The sequence below is a fragment of the Elephantulus edwardii genome, unplaced genomic scaffold (assembly GCF_000299155.1).
Source record: "Elephantulus edwardii isolate Elephantulus edwardi_28Jun2011 unplaced genomic scaffold, EleEdw1.0 scaffold00049, whole genome shotgun sequence".
Classification (NCBI taxonomy): Eukaryota; Metazoa; Chordata; class Mammalia; order Macroscelidea; family Macroscelididae; genus Elephantulus; species Elephantulus edwardii.
In genome coordinates, this window is record NW_006399799.1 from 4054085 (window position 1) to 4074235 (window position 20151).

A 20151-nucleotide genomic window follows, 5' to 3' on the forward strand; every position below is an offset into this window, starting at 1 on the left:
TTTTTTACCCATAAAAAGCTAATATAGAGGATTAAATTCAGATTTAATTATTTCTCAGCTCTGTGGTCTGAGATAAATTGTTTAATCTCTCTAAGCTTCAATTTCCTTACCTATAAAATGAGCTCTGCTGGCCTAGTGGGTAAGGAGTTGTGCTGTCAATCCAAAGGCAGGCAGTTCAAATCCACCAGCTGCTCCATGGGAGAAAGACTGGCAATCTCCTTCTGTGTGAATGCTGTACGGCCTCTGAAAACCCACTGAAGAGTCAGCTATGAGTTGGTTCTGACTTGACAGCAATGAGCTATATTTTAAGAAAAACCAGCATAAGAATACCTGTTCTAAGATTCATCTAGTTAGAGAAAAGTTGGCCTCATAGAAGTAAAGTAACCCAGCCCAAGACCCACTTATCAAGTCTTCAAGAAGCGGAAGAGTCAGTGGAAACTTGTGGGTAGTGATCCCATCTAACCCCTAATAATCCCAGTGCCATCGAGACATACAGGGTCAGAGTAGGACTGCTCATTGGGGTTCTAAGGCTGTAAATTAAGAAGCAAGGTGCCTTGTCTTTCTCCCACCAGAGCAGCTGTGGATTCAAACTACTGACCTTTTATTTAGTAGCTGAATTCTTTTAACTGCTCTGCCCTTGATTCCATGTCTGTGTTTCCAAACTGGCCACCAATCAGACTTGGATATGTGTTAAAACTCATTCTTGGGCACAGCATCTACTCACCAAGTCTTAGGTAGGATCTAGGGATCTCTGTGGGATCAATTCCAAGGTGATTAGCTTTTGGGAATTTGAATTGCATGGGAATCCTCTCTATTTTCCAGGGGTCTCACATGAGTTTGCCTTGCTTTTTAGTAGTCTTTCAAACAAGACAATAAAATGCCTATTCTTCGGTGCTCAAAACTCCTCTGTGAATGGAAATCCAAAATCTCTCTAAATGTTCATTAAAATTAATAAAGTTTAATAAAAATTTTTAAAAAATATCAACTTAAACAACAACAACAAAACCCTTCTGTGGCCCCATGCCCCTCAGGTCGAAGTCCTCTACATTCAACAGGATCCTAGCCCTGCATGATCAAGTCCTTATACTCTTAGAACTTCCCTCCTTCAGGACTTTGCACAGCTGCTCCCTGATGTGAAACACTCTTTCCAGCTTCAGCTTCCTTTCAGTGGCTAATCCCTAGTCACCTTCCTGTCACTCATCACTATATTTTAACTGCTGTTTACTTGTCTGTTTTCCCCAAAGATCATAAGCTCCATAAAAGGAGACACATATCATGTCCAGGGCTATCTCTGTGGTGCCCAACAGTGCTGCGTAGTGGTTCTTGATAAATGTTTGCTCATTAATGAATGAAAACAAACTGGCCCAGACTGGCCCAGAAAGGCAGTCAATCCTCGGGAAAGAAAACTCTTGTTATCAGGGTGATACATCAGTCTCTGAGTAAAGGTGAAAGGTCAGGCCAAATCCTGCAAAGCGAGCTTACAGGGTGGGGCTACAGTCAAGCGTGATTCAGCAGCCCTTTCTGAGCTAAGAAGACTATATAGTCTTGAAGCTCATGGTTTGGTATTAGATAGACCTGATGACTCCACCACATTTAGCACTGCGACTGGACGGATTAGTTAACCTTCATGACCATTAGCATCCTCAGTTGCAAGGATGATGTGAGCTAGTTCATCTTAAATATTAACTCTGATGCACAGTGAGCACTGACTACAATATTAGCCACCATTGCTGTGGATCCCAGAGCACTTGATTGTTCTCATGTGGAACCTATACCTGGATCAAGCAGCTGTTATGCAAACAGAGCAGGGGAGCAGCATGGTTTGGAATTGGGAAGGGAGTGCAGCAAGGTTGTATATTCTCTCTCCATACCTATTCAATCTGTTTGCTGAACAAATTATCCGAGAAGCTGAACACTATGAAGAAGAGTGTGGCATCAGGATTGGAGGGAGACTCATCAATAACCTGCGTTATGCAGATGACACAACCCTGCTAGCTGAAAGTGAGGAGGGCTGCAAGCACTTGTTGCAGAAGATCAAGGAATGCAGCTCAATGTCAGGAAAAACAAAGATTCTTACCACTGGCAGCATCATGATGGATGGAGAGGAGATTGAAACTGTCAACAACTTCTCTTGCTTGGATCCACAATTAACACCCTTGGTACCAGCAGTCAGGAAATGAAAAGACACATTGCACGGGGAAAATCTGCACTTAGGAACTTTTCCAAATTATTGAGAAGTAGTGATGTCAGTGTGAGGACTAAGGTGCACCTGATTCAGACCATAGTTTTTCTGATTACTAGTTATGCATCTGAGACCGGCACAATGAATAAGGATGACAGAAAAAGAATTGACTTCTTTGAGCTGTGGTGTTGGAGAAGAGCACTGAACATCTTATCATGGTCAAGAGAACAAATGGATATGTCTTGGAGATGGTGCAGCCGGAATGCTCTTGGAGGTAAGAATGATGAGGTTTCACTAAGAGGTGCTATTCCTAGGAAAAAGACAGGATGTTGGGAAGGATGGAGGGTCAGCGAAGGAGAGGAAGACCCTCCATCAGATGGGTTGATATGGTGACTGCTGCAAGGGCCTCTTGTGTGTCAGAAGGTGTGAGGATGGCGCAGGATAGAACAAGGTTCAGATCTTTTGTTCATAGGGTTGCTGAGTCATGCTCAACTCAAAGGCACCTAACAACAACAACAGCTGTGGTTTGGTGTTACCATTCAGCCTCCCAGGAATGTTCTCTTCTTTGTCCTCCTCCCATCCCACTATAGATGACATCAATATCATCGTTGTGTGTCACTGAGTTGGAAAAAACCCATAGCCAACGCTCCAGTGGGTTTTCTGAAGCAGTAAATTGCCTGGGAGGAAAATGCTCTTCCTTCTCCAGCGTAGCAGCTGGTGGATTCAAACCACATGCTTTTGGGATTGTGGTTCTGTGCCAGTGCTAAATTGACAAGAGTGTAGCAAAGACTAGAGCGGAGGAACGCTGTGCCCAACAAACCAGTATTTGTCGAGTGCCTAATGATAATAATCACACATTCAAAACCATCCCATTGAACTGCTAGGATTCTTGGCAGCCTCAGGTTTGAGGTAGAGCTGCAATGACAGGGTTTTCACTGGCTGTCATCTTTCAGAAGCAGGCTCTTTCTCTAAGCACTTCTGTTAGCAGCTAGTGCTTAACTCTGCATCACGCAGGACATCTATAATACCACATTTCCTGTTTATTGAGTACATGTTGTGTGTTAGGCAGTGAGGTTCGAGCTTCAGATTTTGTAGCATCCATGGAATGACTGGAAGGTAGAAATGAACACCGAGGGGCAGAGGGGCAAGCTGCCATGTCCCTCTTGACTTTTTCCTTCCCCATCCCACAAGGAGGTATAAAGTCCTTGCTGAGGCCCCAGGGAGGTGGAATCCCTTTCTACTGCCCATCTTGGCAGGGGTTCAGGCAACCCCTGCTCCCCTCCACCTCCACACCCCCCCCTTCGAGTGGGAAAGAGGCGACCTCTTCCGGAGAGAGCAGCTGGCGCGAGTGCAGTTCTGCTGTTTTATTTTTCCTGGGATACTCAAGGGGATGTGGGAACAGCCACAGGTGTGGTGAAGGAAAGCCCCCATCTCTCCTCCCCAGCAGCTGGGAAAGGGGAGAGGCCCAGGCGCCCTGGTCCTGGGTTGGTCCAGCCACTGTGGTCCCTGGGCCCGGTGGGCTGAGGGCTGAGGGTGGAGCCCCTGGGGAGGTGGGGCGGGCTCCTAGGCGGGGTTCGGGATTCTTCATAAAAAGCCACAAAGCTTGATCCCCACGAAGCCCAGCCCCGCGGGGTGGGGGGGTGGGGACGCAGAGCCCAGATGAGGGACCCAGCCCGGCCTGGCCCGTGGGGGAAAATGGCAGAGATGGTGCCCAATGGGAAGGAGGTGGGGGCAAAGCGTCGGACCAGGAGGGAGAGGGTTCCAGGTGGGGGGCGCAGGGCAGAGAGGCACGGCCCCCGGCCCAGCCCAGGCGCCATCGCGTGGGGGTCTGGAAGGTAAAAAACCCACGAGAGTGTGACGGGCGGGTGGGGCCGGGGCGTGCGGTGCCGGCTGGAGGGCGCACGGACGGCCCGCGTTCACAGTGACCTCGACGCTGGGTGTACAGTACGGGTAGAAAACCGCGGGCCGGGCCCAGGCTGGGCGGGCCGGGCTGGTCACAGCCTGGTCTGGGCCTCGGGGATGTAGATCTCGATGCTGTCGGCGCTCTCGGTGGCGGAGCTGTGGCGGAACGAGGCGGCGCGCTTGGCCGCCAGGAGCCGCTTGCGCGCTTCCTGCCGCTGCCGGTCCACGGAGTCCAGGGAGCGCTCCTTCACCGGCACGCCCCGTCCCCGCGAGGGCTTCTTTGGTATCGGCGGAGGGACCTTCTTTTCCTCCTACCAGGGCAGACAGCAGGGGCTTAGTTCAGGGGCTGGGTACCACTCTAGACGCCCCATCTTACTCCCCAGGGGAATAAGCACCACGTGTAACCGAACGTAGCAGCGGGTGGGATTAGCCATCAGCGCAGTGACCTGATGGCCCAGGTGTATTTATTCTAACAAAGTAAAAAAAAATCCCACATTTTTCATCAAAAGCAATGATGAGTTCGTGCGCCGCCTGGTGGCATCGTTCTCAACATCTTAAAACAGACTGTCAAGGGTATGACCCCAGGGAAAGTAATGGAGATTGATACGTCAGGTCTCTGGTTATGAGGTACTCACGGAATTGATGATTCAAGGCTCTATCCCCATGTGCCTGGGAGGAGGCATTCTACCCTTCTGCTTCACCCCCCCCCCCCAAACTCCTGTGACCTAAGGTGGCTGCGGCAGCCTCTGGATTTTGACAGTTCAGGCAGTGATGAGCACTGGGCCAAGAGAGCAGTGAACAAAAGGGCAATGTGTGCTCTCATCTCCAAGCCTCCTCCCCACCCGCCCACAACACGTTTCTCTGGGGATGAGTATTGTGCAAAACCAGACCTCTTAACCTGAATGGGCCACCTCGTCTACCTTAGGCTCCAGGAGTTTCCAGCTGTTGGCCTTAAGTTGCTGTAGCTCCAGGAACTTGAGGGTCACATCCTCGATGGAGAGTTGCAGGAGGTCCCAGAAACCCGCCAGGTCCTGGAAGGTGGGCACGGGGAACGCAGTAGGGTCCTGCAGGAGGGAAGCCCAGGGGAGGAGGCAGGCAGTCAGAGAAGTCTGAGTCCCAGCCAGGATCAGTGAAAATCCCATCCACCCCTTTTGTGAGAAAGCTCAACCTGGAGACTGGGGTTGAGACTGGGAAAGAAGGGGACAAGGGGACAAACTTCTCTTGGGCACAAACATCTGGTCTTACTTCTACACACAGTATTCAGAGCTACCCCTGCAGGCACACAGACTCCCATCCCAACTCCAGACACACATACACACCCTCGGGGTTACCCGTCAGTTCCACACTGACAGGTAACACAGTCCATAAACTGTGTTCCCCTGGGCACTCACCATGCTTTGCTGGCACAGCCGGAAGAACTGCTGAACTTTCTGGGACAGGAGAAGTTGTGTACTACCCACAGCACTGCGGATCTTCTCCAAGACTAGAATGCAGGAGGAGAGTTATGCATCTCCTACCCCAGCCTCCAGGCTGTCTGCCCTGAGTGACCCTCACTCGTCAGTTAACTGGCCCTATCTATCTGCCTAGCAGTATACTCAACTTCCCAGCTAACAGCCAGCTCCTATCCCACTTGACCAAGAGGAATGTCTCCTCAGGCACTGATGTTCTTTTCTATATACAATCTACATTAATTAAAACTCATTCTCCTGTATCTTTCTTCTGTGTCAGAGAATAGATAAATACTAGCCTGACCTAGCCTTAGCCAGGGCATAACCTTAATAACCACCTATTTATTGGTTAAATTCTCATTGCTGATGAGTGCATGATTATCTGGCTCACTAAAAAATACCAAATAATCCTATGCACATGACCACTGTCTTCCTCGTCACCTTTCCAACAAACTGTGGAGTGTGGGATAAAACTGTGTCTCCCCTCAGGCTGAGCTTGCAGGGCTGGGCCTCTCTCACACTAGAACTATATTTACCTGATTGAATCTCTATCATCTATGTCTCAGGCAATATCAAACTTTGGTGACCAACAGGTCCTCTGTCTTAAAATCATACTTCTGGTATTGTCACTTAGATAAGACTTGGATCCTCACCCCAGTGCAGATCTGTCACCAAAGTCTTGGAGACTTGGACTGTAATTAACTCCTAGAAGGTCCAACCCTTTCTTCATACTCACTTTCCTCGTCTTGGCCCCAGCACTGAGGCTGTGTCTTGCTTCCTTTCAAGAGCTAACAGCGTGGCTTACTGTCATTGGTGACCCCCAAGCTCTGGTACTGCAGAACTGGTGAGCAAGGCCAACTCATGCCCCACTAAACTGCTCTCCTATTCTGCTGCTGCTCCACCTCCCTCCTCCAGCTCTTACGGAACACTGACCCAACCACAATCCGTCTCTGCACAGAGGCCTGTGGCATCACAGAATCCCCTCACTCACTCTCCTCAGGCAGTTCATAATCCTCCGCCTCACGCTCCATCTGCTGGCACCAGTGCTCCAGCTTCTCCACCTCTACTCGCAGCATCTTGATGAACCACTCGCCATCCCGGGGACAGGGGGATGTGCGGCCTGAGTCAGGGAGGCTACGTGAACCGCGCTCCATCCAGGAGTCACGGCGACCAGACCCGGGGCCGGGGGTAGGGGTGGGAGCAGGGCCGGTTGACCCATCGGTGGCCGGCGACTCATACGGCAGTGGGTAGCCCTCGCGGTAGGCCCACTGGCCCTGCGTGTGGACCGTGCGGAAGACTGAGTAGGTGGGGGCCCGGGGCCCAGGCTGGGGCTCAGAAGCATGCCTCTGGAAGGAGCGTCCGAACTGCAGGGCCTTGTCTTCTGTGGCTACTGTGGCCAGGCCAGCCAGGCCCTCCAGCTCCAGGTCTGCCTGCACACCAGCCGTCACACTGTTGGAGCGCTTGAACCTTGCCCGCCTGGTGAGAAAAGTGGTGTGTGTCATCTCTGACCCTGACTGGTCTCATCCCATCTCCTTACCCTTACCCTAGGTCATAAGAGGAACATGTGAAAAATAAAAGCTTAATCCATTCAACCACACACTTTAAAGAGATCAGTCCTTGCATCAATTAAGTGTACCTATCTGTTAGACCACTTCTAAGCAGAGGTGAAGTATGTTACTGGTGAAGAATACTGAATATACCTTGGGCAATCAAAAGAACAAACAAATTTGTCTTGGAGGAAGAGCAAACAGAATACTCCTCATAAGTAAGGATGGTAAGACTCCATCTCACACACTCTGGGTGTATTATTAGGAGTGACCAGTCCCTAGAGAAAGACGACATGCTCAGAAAAGTAGAGCATCAGTGAAAAAGGGGAAGGCCCTTGGAACAGACAGACATAGTGACTTGAAACAACAGGTTCAAGTACACCTAAGATTTGAGGATGGTGCAAACTTGGGCCAGAGTTTTGTTCTGCTGTCCATCAAGTCCTATGAGTTGGAGCTGGCCGGCCAGCACCTAACAACGACATAGCTGGAACAGATACAGATGGACCACCACAGTGCAGGGTCTAACAGAAGCCAGATTGTGGGTGAACCAGAGAACTTAAGAGTACACAGAAGTGGCTATCTATCCTTTAGTGAATACAGAAGTATCTTAATAGTTTTAACAAATGGCATGGCTGTGTCAGTTGATACCAGTATCAACAATTGATAGCAACTCTATTAGTAAGTTTCTGGCTCTGCTCAAGAAGTAAGTAAATTAGGGCACAGAGACAGCCTCTATCACCCAGCTATGAAACAGCAGAGTCAGAATTTGGACTTGGGTCTGCTAGGTGCCACAGTCCAAGCACTTAAGTCCCAGTATGCCAGCTGCTAGAACATCTTGAGAAGAAAGGCTTTGTGGCAGGTGGGGGTGGGGTGGGCCTGTGGCTGGGAGGACTTCTCCAGGGATTCCCACAGCTCAGCCCAGTTTGGTTAAACACAGTCAGCCGGTACCAGTGAAACGGAATTAAGTTGTTGGCAGGAACAACATAGGGCCTGAAAATTTCATGTCTTTGAGTTAGTATTATGCAAACCCTATGCAAAAGAGAAAGTCGGTTGGCCTCATTCTTCATTTTGCTCTCCAAGGTCGGACTGAGGGCATTTTTCTAAGTCTGTAGCCCTTATGAGATGCATAAAGTTGGCGTCATACTTTGAGAATTAGGAGTCAAGGGGTTAAAGTGGAGGTTCACACAGAAGTTGGAGGTCTAGAAATTCAAAGGCCACAGAAGAATGGGCTATATCTCCTAAGCTACCTCTACTCACATATGGGCTAAGGTCATGTGACAAGAGGGACCTTAGCTGTCAGTTCTAGAGTTCTCTCCATTTCTCAAAGACTCCACCATCCCCCACAACGTCAGCCTTCCTCTAACTGCCCAGGCCCTGCAGCCTGTCTGCCTGCTTCCCTCCAGCTGGCGGGCTGCCTGCTGGGAGCCTGTTGCCATAGCAACCAGGCCCAGAAGGATGCTGCAGGACCCAGGAAAGAGAGATGCACTCATGTGCAGTCTCCAAAGAGCCCTATGTCCCAGCCCCCACCCAGAAAGAGAGAAAGAGAGGGCATATCTGCATTTCCTCCCACAGAGCTTTCACCTTGGTGTTTATACCACCCCGGGCTGGTCAAGATTCTTATCATCCTCCATCCTGACTACCAGAATATTCTCCTTACAGGTACTTCTACATCTGCTTTGTACAGCACAGAACAAGTATGTGAAACTAGGAGTCAAACCTGAGGTTGGTCTAGCTCATTTATTTTTATATGTGGTTATTTACCATCAAGTGGGAATCACCTCATCGCTGACCTCCAGTAGGTTTTCAGAGGCAGTATAACTACACAGCAGCAGACTGCCCATCTTCCTCCCTTGGAGCAGCTGGGAGGAGATTTGAACCATGTACCTTTGGGTTGGCAGTACAGCTCTTTATCACTAAGTCACAAGAGCTATATATGATGTTGTTGTTTTGTACTTTTGAGTCAGAACCAACTCATTGCTGACCCTTCAGCAATCTTTCAGAGATAGTTAACCTCATGGGATGAGACTGTCCATCCTTCTCAGGCAGAGCAGCTGGTGGATTTGAACCAAGTGTCCTTGGGATTGAAGAATAACTTCTTAGCACTAGGCCACCAGCGCTTCCTTAGAGCTGTATATACATATAATATAAATATGTACATGTCTGTGTACGATAGAGAGAGAGAGAGAGTGCGTGCAAGAATGAGAGAGAAAAGGAAAATGGCAAGAGAGAGATTGAGATGGACTAGTAGTTGACAAGTACCTTATTCTCTCCAAAATAATATTTCATGTATTTTAAGATCTGAGTCCCAGCAATCCCTCATGAGTACATCCCAAGACCAAAGTTGTTGTTAAGTGCTATCGATTCACAGTGACCCTATGAATGAAAGACCTGAACACTTGTATAACTTTCATTGTTCCTCCATGTTCATAGAGTTTCCGGAGGCAAGCTATTTCAGAAGTGAATGCCACTCCTGCTTCCAAGCTTGTTTTAATCAGGGAGCTCCACCAAACACTGTCCACCATGGGTGAGCATTATCGCATTTGACCCATCAGCATCACACATTTGACACATCAGTGTCACTGTGTTAAGCATCATGGCAACCACAGATTACCTCTGTACAACAAATGGATAGACCAGTGCCAAGACCAGAGTAGTCATCCTAAAGGTGAGCTCTGCCCGAGTCGTTCCCCTGATTGAAACTCTTGCATCACTCCCTCCATCAACAAGAAAAGAAAGTTCAGACATTTCAGCCAGCCTCCACCTGGGGTCCTTATATTCTGGACCTTATTCAGTCCTCTCCAAGCTCATCATTCCACACTCCTCACCTTCTCCAAGCTAATATACTATGTATATCAGTCCTGACTCTTAAATCTTTTCACATGCTATTCTCCAATTAAAAATGGCCTGTTATCTCTTCGTTTTCTGTCCATTCTCTCTGCTCACATTCGCTCTTGCTCTGCGAACTTTTCTGATTACAAAAACACCAGTTCTCAGTGCTGGACCTCCCCCGACAATCTTCCCACATTTAGAGGCAGCCTCACTATTTGGTTAAATTGTTCTCTGTTTCTGATGAGAGGTGTATGTGTGTGTAACTGAACTGGAAGGATACACCTTGGCTCACTTTAAGTACATGTGTGCCTTTGAGCTCCTGTTAGTTGTTAGCTCCACTGTCGTTCTGGCAGCTGTAAACCACACCACGAGAGGTGAGGTTTGCCTCAATCAACAGAGTATTTAAACTATGCCAGCTCTGTTTGCTTTCCTGATACCCTCAATAAAGATCTGTCCTTTGGAACCACGAGTTTGCTGCTTTTCACCCTGTCCCTTGAGATGTCCTGAGACATGTGTTGTCTTGTTGGAAACAGATCACAGTCTGGAATAAAAGCATAAACAATCCAAGAGTTCTATGGTCCTCGAGGTTCCCTCTGAGTTCTCTGTGTCTGTTTTGTGGAAGACCAAAGTTGAAGAACGTATGGGATTACTGGAAGCATGACCTTCACCAATACGCCCAATCAGGGCCAGAGGTTTACACAGCACAAGGAGGGGGTCAGTCTTTCTTGTGTAAGTGGTATTTCAAACCAGCAGTCTGGGACAAGATCATCCACAAAAAGAATGAAATGAGACAAGCAATGGGCCAACTGTCTAAAAACCCAAAGCTCCGTGCGGGTCACAGACACTTCAGCAGCGGATGGTAATGAAGCCAGAGAAGATTTAAAAAAATACCAAGACAAAGTGACCTATACGCAGATGTTGTTGCTAGGTGCCACTGAGTTGAGTATGATGCATAGTGACCCTATGAACAAAAGATCTGAACCAGGTCCCATCCTGTGCCGTCCTCAACCATCTCTGACACACCTGAGCCCATTGTGGCAGTCACTGTATGTAGACAGACATTTGACTGCCAACATTAATTGGTTAAGATGGAAGAGTTCATTGGTTTAAGAATATAGAAGACATGGTAATCAGGACAGGAGTGGCTGTGGTGGAGCAGTGGGAGCAAACACAGGCTGCAGTGGGTTCCAAGGAAGGGAGAAAACTGGTGAAGACAACTCTTTCAAGGAACTTGAAAGAGAGGGATGCACCATAAAGGGAGGAATGTTCTACCTGCAAGAAAGACCTAGTTAACTACTTCCAGAAAAATCAACCCCCGAAAACCCAATGGCGTACAACTCTATTCTGATATACAAGGAGTCACCATGTGTCAGAGTCAGCTCCAAAGCCACTGATTTATTTTGGTTTGTTTTATTTCGGATGGCTTGTTAACGGCATATCCTGGGGGGAAAAAAGAACCTATGAGGTGGGCAGTTCAGATACATCAATCTCCTAATCTCTAAAACATGTGAATATGTTGCCTTGCATAGCAAAAGGGACGGTGCAGAAGCAATTAAGGATCTGGCTTGAGAAAAATACTCTATTTAGGTGGAACTGAAACAGTACATTGCCAGAGAACGACCAGAAATACAAGCGGGGCTTAGAAGAGGCTGTGGCACTAGGGATATCATCACTGTTGTCAGATGGATCTTAGCTGAAAGCAGCGAGTACCAGAAAGATGTCTATTTGTGTTTTATTGAGTATTCAAAGGCATTTGACTGTGGATCATAACAAACTGTGGCCAACACTGAGAAGAATCGGAACACTTAATTGTGCTCATGTGAAACCTATACATAGAACAAAAAACTGTTCTTTAAATAAAGCAAGGGAATACTGCGTGGTTCAAAATAAAAAAAAGGAATGTGTCAGGATGTATCCTCTCTCCATTCCTTTTCAATCTATAAGCAGAAAGATCATTCAAGGGACTGGACTTTTTGAAGAGGGATGTGACATCAGGTTTGGAGGAAAACATCAACAATCTGCATTATACAGATGACAATCTTGCTTACCAAAACTAAGGGGGACTTGAAGTATTTGCTGTAGAAGATCAAAGACTACTTCGTCTTCAATTATGGATTGTATCTCAATATCAAGAAAACAAAACCCCTCACCACTGGGTCAATAGGCAGCATCATGATAGATGAAGAAAAAATTGAATTTGTTAGCAATTTCTTCTTGCTCGGATCCACAGTCAACTTGCTTGGCACCAGCAGTCAGAAAACCAAAAGACCAGTTGCATTGGGAAAATTTGCTGTCAAGGGCCTTGCCAGTGTTAAAAAGCAGCAGTTTCAGTTTAGAGACTAAGCACACCTGATCGAAGGCAGGGTTTTCTCAATTGCTTGCTATGTATCTGAGAGCTGGACAACGACTAAGGATAACAGAAAAATAATTGATGCTTTTGAATTGCGGTGCTAGAGAAAGAAGATTACTGCACATACCATGGACTGCCAAGAGAACAAACAGGTCTGCCCCAGAGAGAGTGAAACCAGTTTTCTCCTTACAGGCAAGGATTTTTAAACACATTCCCACTTACTTTGGACATGCTGTCAGGAGGGGCCAGTGTGTGGAGAAGGACATCACGCTTGGAAGCATGGATGAGATGTACTGACACAGTGACTGGCAACGGAGAAGAGGTGTATCAGAGATAATGAGGTTGGCTCAAGACAGTCGCTATGAGTTATAGTCAACTTAATGGCACATAACAACAACAACAATAACGTAATCACATAAGTCCTTTAATGTGAAGGAGGAAAGCAGTGGGTCAGAGGAGGAAGTGTGACAACAGAAGTAAGGTTAAGTAAAGCAATGTGATGAGCCAGTCCACTAGAGCCTCTGAACCTTGATTTGAGGTCCATGACACTCAATTCAGACTTCTGACCTACAGAACTGTAAGATAATAGATGTGTTATTTTAAGTTGCCAAGTTTAGCGGTAATATTTTCATAGCATTAATGGGAAACTAATGAGATATGGGAGATGAATAATAAAAAACAAAAACAAAATACTGCGGCTACTCAGTATGTGCTAGATTAAGCCGTTTTCTTGGATAAAGTACTTCACTCTACTTACAGACAAGAACACTGAGGTCTGGAGAGATTAAATGACTTCCTAAAGACAAGATCAAGACAGCTACCAAGTTAGTGAAGAGGGGCCACAGAGGGTACTTCATAGACCATTACTACACTCCATTGTTCCTTTTAGACGGGGCTGAGGCAAAGGAAGAGATGCAAGTAACTTGGTAAGTGACCTGGAAGTGGATAAAAGACCCACCCAATGGCCTCAATCATCACAATGAGGTGAGTGAGGAGGTTATCCTCTGCAGGCGTGGGGGTTGGGGAGCGTCAGGGAAGGAGTAAGAACGAGCACCCTTAGGAGAGGCAGCAGAGCAGAGTGATCAGTGTGTGTATCCTGGAGCCGGAGTGCTGATTCCCAAACCCAACTCTGTGGCCCAGTGCCTTAGCTTCCTTACTCACAGAAGAGACTGACAGTCAATGCTCATAGGAATACTGTGAAATCATCAATGTAAAGGACTCAGAACAGCACCAGGCTTCTACTGGCTAGCTATTACAGAGAAGTGGGAAGGTTTGGAGCTCTCACTGAAAAGAAAGGGTGATGGACAAATGAAATGACTGGAATGTAGCACTAAGGACCCAGATTGGGCATTGTGGTTATTCATAATGATGATTGCTGTTGATCATTTCCATCTGTTCTCCCATAGCACTTGAACACAGTCTTTTGTGCTCTGTATCACATTGTATTGCAGTTATTTGCATATCTGTGTCCCTTATTAAACAGTTCCTCACACATAAACATTGGTGGTAGGAAAGATAGTGGAGACTACAAATTATTACAACATTGAGTTCACTTTCTTCCTTATAATGCTGTCATGTTGTTAACGTACCATGCTGTTGAAACCAACCTATACAGCTGACCCTCCAGTGGGTTTTCAGAAGCAGTTAAGTCACAAAATGCATAGCATTTTCCAGAGGAGCAGCTGCTGATTTGAATCATGTGCCTTCAGGTTCCACAAATTTTAAATGATACATAGCCATTTTTTAAAAAGTATGTTATTTTACCAATTTCCCTTGCAGTGGGGATAGTTAATCTTGCCAAATTAAAGCCCATAAACTCAAGTAGTATGCAGTATGCACAATTTCCAGGAATTGGTCTCAAAAAAAAGATAAGCTCTTCTTTGTCCTTTCTTCCTTTATGTTGATCAGAATGCAGATGTGATGGCTGGACCTCAAGCATCTATCTTGGAGCATGAGGTCAGAAATGCTAAGGAAGATAAAGCAGTAAGAATGGGCCCGCACCAGCCTTCATATAACTCTCTGGATTTCTTGTAAGCATGAAACCTCATTGTCAGTTGAGGTTTTTATTGCAGCCAAATCTATTCTATGTTGTCGTTAGTTGCTATGGAGTTGATTCCAATTCCTGGCAGTTCCATATGTGCAGGCAGAGCAGAACTGCTCCCCCGGGTTTTCAAGGCTCTGACCTTTCAGAAACATATCACCAGGCTTGTCCTCCAAGGAACCTATGGGTGGGTTCAAACTGACAACCTTCTGGCTAATCATAAAGTGCTTTCAGCTAGGAGTCGAGCTCTACCATTTGTACCACCAGGGACTCCAGCTCTACCACAGGAATTTTTAGAGTAATGAAGTCCGGGGTTTGTGTCCTTATTAGTTCTGGATTTGGCATTATGTGCTGCGGTCTCCACTAATATCTGGAAGCACAAGACAAAAATTGGTTTCATTTGTGAATCATCAATAATTGTAGAAATATCTTCTCCCATAATTTTCTCACAAGGCCCAAGAACCTCACACCCAAATCCCCCCTCAAGTCCTTCAGGGTGGAGTGAACATATTCTTGATGATTCTGGGAGTTGGTCTCATGGTTACTTCAAGGAGATGCTGTGATTCTCTAAGGAATAGCACAAAACCTCTGGGAAGGAACTGGATTATCCCAAGAGACAGAGTGTGCAGGGAATGTTCAGCAATCAGAAGCTGTCAAGAGATTTTTTTTTTTTTAACAGAAGAATTTATCTGCAGGTTGTGGAAGGGAGGTGGGGAAAGAGGCAGGCTTCAGGGAGAAGGAAGGGCAGTGCTGTTTCAGGGATCATACCAGTTTCTGCAGAAGCCCCTTTCCTGAAACAGCTTCAACATATATGACTCGAAGAGTCCATCGCCTCAGCTGAGGTCCTGGGGGTGCCAGAGTGAGGCTAAAATAGAGATTTAGGAGAAGTCGTGAAGGTCAGATCCGTCCGTGGAGGCGAACGCTGTGGAATAGAGGCAGCGTATGTGCCCAGAGCTTGTTGTCAGCCAGCTCCTCATTGCTTCTAGCAATATAACTTCATAAGGCTGGAATCTTCGTTCCCCTTGCTCAAAGGGCTCTGTTCTTTCAGCCCAGGCTCTTTATCAGAGCACAAAACCTGGACATGATCATGATGAAAAGGAGAGTTTAAGTCTACTGCAGAGTTCTCTGGGTTGTACTGTATAGGTGCGTGTGGGTATAAGGTTGCCCTATAAAATACAGGATGTCCAGTTATATTTGAATTTCTGTATCAACCAGTTTTTAAAAAATGTAAGTATGTGCCAAATCATGCCTGGGTCAAACATACTTTTAAAAATATTCAGTGTTTTGGTGGCCTAGTGGTGAGAATCTGCGTTGCAATCCCAAAGGCAAGTGGTTAGAACCCACCAGCTGCTCCCTGGGAGAAGGATGGGCAATTCCCTCCGGTGCAATTTACTGAGAACCCATGGAGGGCCAGCAAGGGGTTGGTTCTGACTTGACAGCACACAAAAACAACAATAATTATTTTTTTAAAAAATAGTATTCATTGTTTATCTGTTGAATAAAATCGGCTGGGCATCCTGATTTGTTATTGCTATTGTTTTCTTTCAAATCTGGGAACACTAGTGTAAGCTAAGGTATTAGTGGAGAGGAACTAGTAGTGAATATATGGAGGATCTCAAATTTTGACAGAGTTGGAGGCAAAATAACATGGTTTCTATGACCTCAAAGAGCAGTCTTCTCATTTTCAGGACATTTGAGGGATTCTTTCATCATGGCCCAGAGTGTACAGGGTCTGAGAAGATAGGTGCAGCAGGACATCTTGAGACAGAACTGGTAATTGTTTCTTAAGTACGTTCCCTCCCACTATGGAGCCTTCACACATGCTGTCTCTTCTACCTGGAATCTTTTTGTTGCCCATTTTTATCTTGTTAATTACTGTTCATCTTTTAGATCTCTGTCCACATGTCATTTCCTCAGTGAATCCATGCCTGACCCCTTTAACTCTGACTACGGTGCACAACTCTCTCTTTTTGTCATTTACCTGTCACCATGTCATTCTATGCCATTTATGAGGTCCTTAGAATACCACGGCAGTAAGCGTCAGGTGGTTCTGCTCACAATTTGATCCCCAGGGCCCAGTACAGTATGTGACAAATGACTGTCAAGGGGACAATTGAATCTTGGATGGGAATGGAGCAGAGATGGCACTGATGATGCCCTCTCAGCATCATCCCCATCCATGATTATTTCTAGGCCAAGTCACCACTGATGATGAGCAAATGGCCTCATCATCAGTAAAACCTCAGGCCTCTACAGAAAACTCCCAAGTATAAGGGGCAATAATAAGTCTGAATTCCTTGCTCTGTAGATGAGTAGAAAAAGGACAGCATTTATTTCCCTGGCATTTCTAAAGACAAAAATAGAGAGACAATGAGACCAGCAAGATAAGAGAGAGGACCAGAGAGTCCAGAAAAAAATGGGACAGCAATGGGTGGGGGGTTGGTCCTGGATGTTTGCCTAGAAAGTTGCTGGTGTTCATGGCTCGCTTTTATGTACCAGTTGGGGCATGGTGTGTGGTGAGTCAGACTTAAAGTGCCAGGGACATAAGGGACAGAAAGGACGGTACAGGTGCATAACTAAGGATGCCTACAGCAGACAAGCTAGGGAGCCTGGCCAGAGAGAAGTGCCAGCTTTCTCCTCTCCCCACCTGTCAGTCCCTCTGAATTCCCAGTATGGTAACTTATCTCAGGCAATTCGGTTCTTTAGATATTTACTGAATATCATTTCCCTCTCAATCCCCATCCTATCCCACCCATACTCCCTGAGCACTGTTAATCAGTGATCAAAGATCACACTCTCTGCCTGTTCCACCTCCTCCCTGACTTGCCCTCCAAAATGCTTCTCAGATCATTCCACTTCTCTCTGGATCTGCTGCTAACAGTCTACCCCACTCAGCTGAGCAATCTAGTGAACTGAGTCAATTTAGGACACTCTCACCCATGCCCCAAACACACAGAAATGCCGCATGAAAGAGAAATATTAAAGTGTTTTCACCACAATGCCAAGTTTGAAAATAAGAAAGAGAAATCTTCAGATATCAGAAACAAAGAGAAAATTCAAAGCCTCAGTGGTAAGGAGTCTAAGCCAAGTGATCCACAGGAACAGCGGACCAGACATATGCTAGAGGATAGATGGTAATGCTGAGAGGATGAGAGGAGAGGTCCCTAAAGTAAGCATCATCAGGAACTGGAACCAGACCCCTGCACAGAGCCAGCAGCGAAAAAGGGCCGCTTCACTTACAAACTTGGACAAGAAAAACTCCTACCATGGAACCAGAAATGGGGCCGGGAAGCAAGATGCTGAGAAATCAGAACATTAGGGTACTTTATGGGTGGGTGTGGGCTTTCAATGAGTACTACCAGTGACATCCTGGAAGCTCAAGCTGAGATATTAATTGGAAACTCATCCCAAATGTGAGCAGTATTTCAGCCGGAAGGAAACTGAACCCAGGAGAAAGGAGTGGGCAGGAACAGGCAGTGGTGAACACACAAATTGTTAGAATACGTCTGTAAATATAAAATTGTTGTTGTTGTTGTTGTTATGTGCTGTCAAGTCACCTGCAACTCATAGCAACCTATGTACAACAGCCCGAAACCCTGCTCTGTCTTGTGCCAATCTTATTATCTCTAAAACACCTACCCCATTACCCAGTCACTGAATCAATCCACCTCACAGAGGGTCTTCCTCTCTTGTGCTGTCCCTCCACTCTCCCAAGTATGATGTCCCTCTCCCAAGGACTGGTCCCTCCTTGCAACATGTCCAAAGCATATCAGAAAAAGCTTCAGAATCCTTGTCTCCAAGGATCAGACTGGTCTCACCCTCTCTAAGACATACCTGTTTGTTCTGCTAGCAATCCATGGCATATTCAATACTCTTCTCCAACACCACGGCTCAACGGCATCAATTTTCATTCTATCACCCCTAGTCACTGTCCAGCTTTCTGATGCAATTGCAAAGACGATGGCATGGACCAAGAGGCCGTCGTCAGAACAGAGCAAGGAAACACTGCATGGTTCAAAATTGGGAAGGGTGTATGCCAGGGATGTGTGCTGTCTCCATACCTTTTCAACCTGTATGCAGAACAGACTATCCGGGAGGCTGGGCTCTATGAGGAGAAATGTGGGGTCAAGATTGGAAGATCTATCAACAATCTGCATTATGCAGATGACACAACTCTGCTTGCTGAAAGTGAGGAGGGCCTAAAGTGCTTGCTGCAGAGGGTCAAGGACTGCAGCTTCCAATATGGATTGAGGCTCAATGTCAAGAAGACAAAGATTCTCACCACTGGGCCAATTGGCAGCATCAGGATGGATGGTGAAGAGATTGAGATTGTTCACAGCTTTAGTTTGCTTGGCTCCACAGTCAACACTCTCAGCACCAGCAGCCAGGAAATTAGAAGACGTATTGCCATGGGAAAGTCTGCTGTTAGGGACTTCTCCATAGTACTGAAGAGCAATGGTGTCTCTTTGGAGACTAAGGTGCGTCTGATACAGGCCATGGTCTTTGCGATCACTTGTTATGCATCAGAGAGTTGGACAATGACTAAGGAGAACAGAAGGAGAATTGATACCTTTGGGCTGTGGTGCTGGAGAAGAGTATTGAGGGTACCATGGACTGCTAGGAAAACAGATTCATCCTGGAAAAGGTCAAACCAGGCTGCTCCTTGGAGGCAAGGATTCTAAGGCTCCGTCTAACATACTTTGGACATGTTGCGAGGAGGGCTAGGTCCTTGGAGAGGGACATCATGCTTGGTAGGGTGGAGGGACAGCACAGAAGAGGAAGGCCCCCATGAGATGGAATGATTCCGTGATTCGGGTAATCGGGATGGGCGTATTGGAGACGGTGCGACTGGCACAGGACAGAGCAGAGTTTAGGGCTGTTGTACATAGGGTCGCTATGAGTCGCAAGTGACTCGATGGCACATAACAACAACAACAACATGGCATGGATTAGGTGCACCTTAGTCTCCAGACTGACATCGATGATTTTCAGTACTTTGGACAGTCGACTTCTGCAATGCAATTCGTCTTTTAATTTCCTGGCTGCCAAGTTGTGCCAAAAAATCTGGAGGTCAACAACCTGGCCAACTGATTGGAGGAGATCCATATTTGTTCCTCAACATGGTGAGGAAATTATCAAACAATATCATTAACATCACACACAAGCAAGATTCTGCTGAAAATTATCCAAAAATGACAGCAACAGCATATCAACAGAGAACTGCCAGATGTGCAGGTTGGGTTTAGAAGAGGCCGTGGTACTAGGGATATTATAGCTAAGATCAGATGGATCTTGGCTGAAAACAGGGAGTACCAGAGGAATATCTATCTGTGTTTCATTGACTATTCAAAGGCATTTGACTGTGTGGATCACAACAAACTGTGCCTAACTCTGAGAAGAACAGGAAACCCAGAACACTTGATTGTGCAGAGCAAGGAAACACTGCATGGTTAAGAACTGGAAAGGGTGCATGCCAGGGTTGTGTCCTATCTCCATACCTTTTCAATCTATAAGCAGAACAGATTATCCGGGAGGCTGGGTTCTATGAGGAGAAATATAAAATAGCAACAACTTACTTAGCAGATTGTTTTTCTTTTAATAAAGAGAGCCAAAAAACTGGACAAATATATGGAATATAAAAGAAGGAAGTTTAGGAGGGAAATTAAAAGGTCTTTGTCTTGCTCCTGAGAAAGACAGAAAAGTTGATTAACTTCAGATTTTATTAGAAAAATCTAAAGTATATGAAACTAAGCCTGTTTGTTAAAAATGTGAGCAGAATCACTACTAAAATATAAAAAGAGAGATAAGGTATACTTAATTAATTCAAGAGCAGGCAGAAATGGTGGGGAAGG

General features: G+C 46.3%; 1 protein-coding gene across 1 annotated transcript in view; it reads right to left on the bottom strand.

Moving 5' to 3' along the window:
• Positions 1-3531: 3531 nt before the first annotated feature.
• DLGAP3 (discs, large (Drosophila) homolog-associated protein 3) overlaps positions 3532-20151 on the bottom strand; it is a 48211-nt gene continuing 31591 nt past the window's right edge. Inside the window, exons 7-10 of the mRNA XM_006886428.1 lie at positions 6524-7008; positions 5476-5567; positions 5005-5148; positions 3532-4395 (exon numbers count right to left, since the gene is read on the bottom strand). Coding sequence (XP_006886490.1) covers positions 4177-4395; positions 5005-5148; positions 5476-5567; positions 6524-7008 — 940 coding nt within the window. The 3' untranslated portion in view covers positions 3532-4176. The remainder of the gene's footprint in view (positions 4396-5004; positions 5149-5475; positions 5568-6523; positions 7009-20151) is intronic.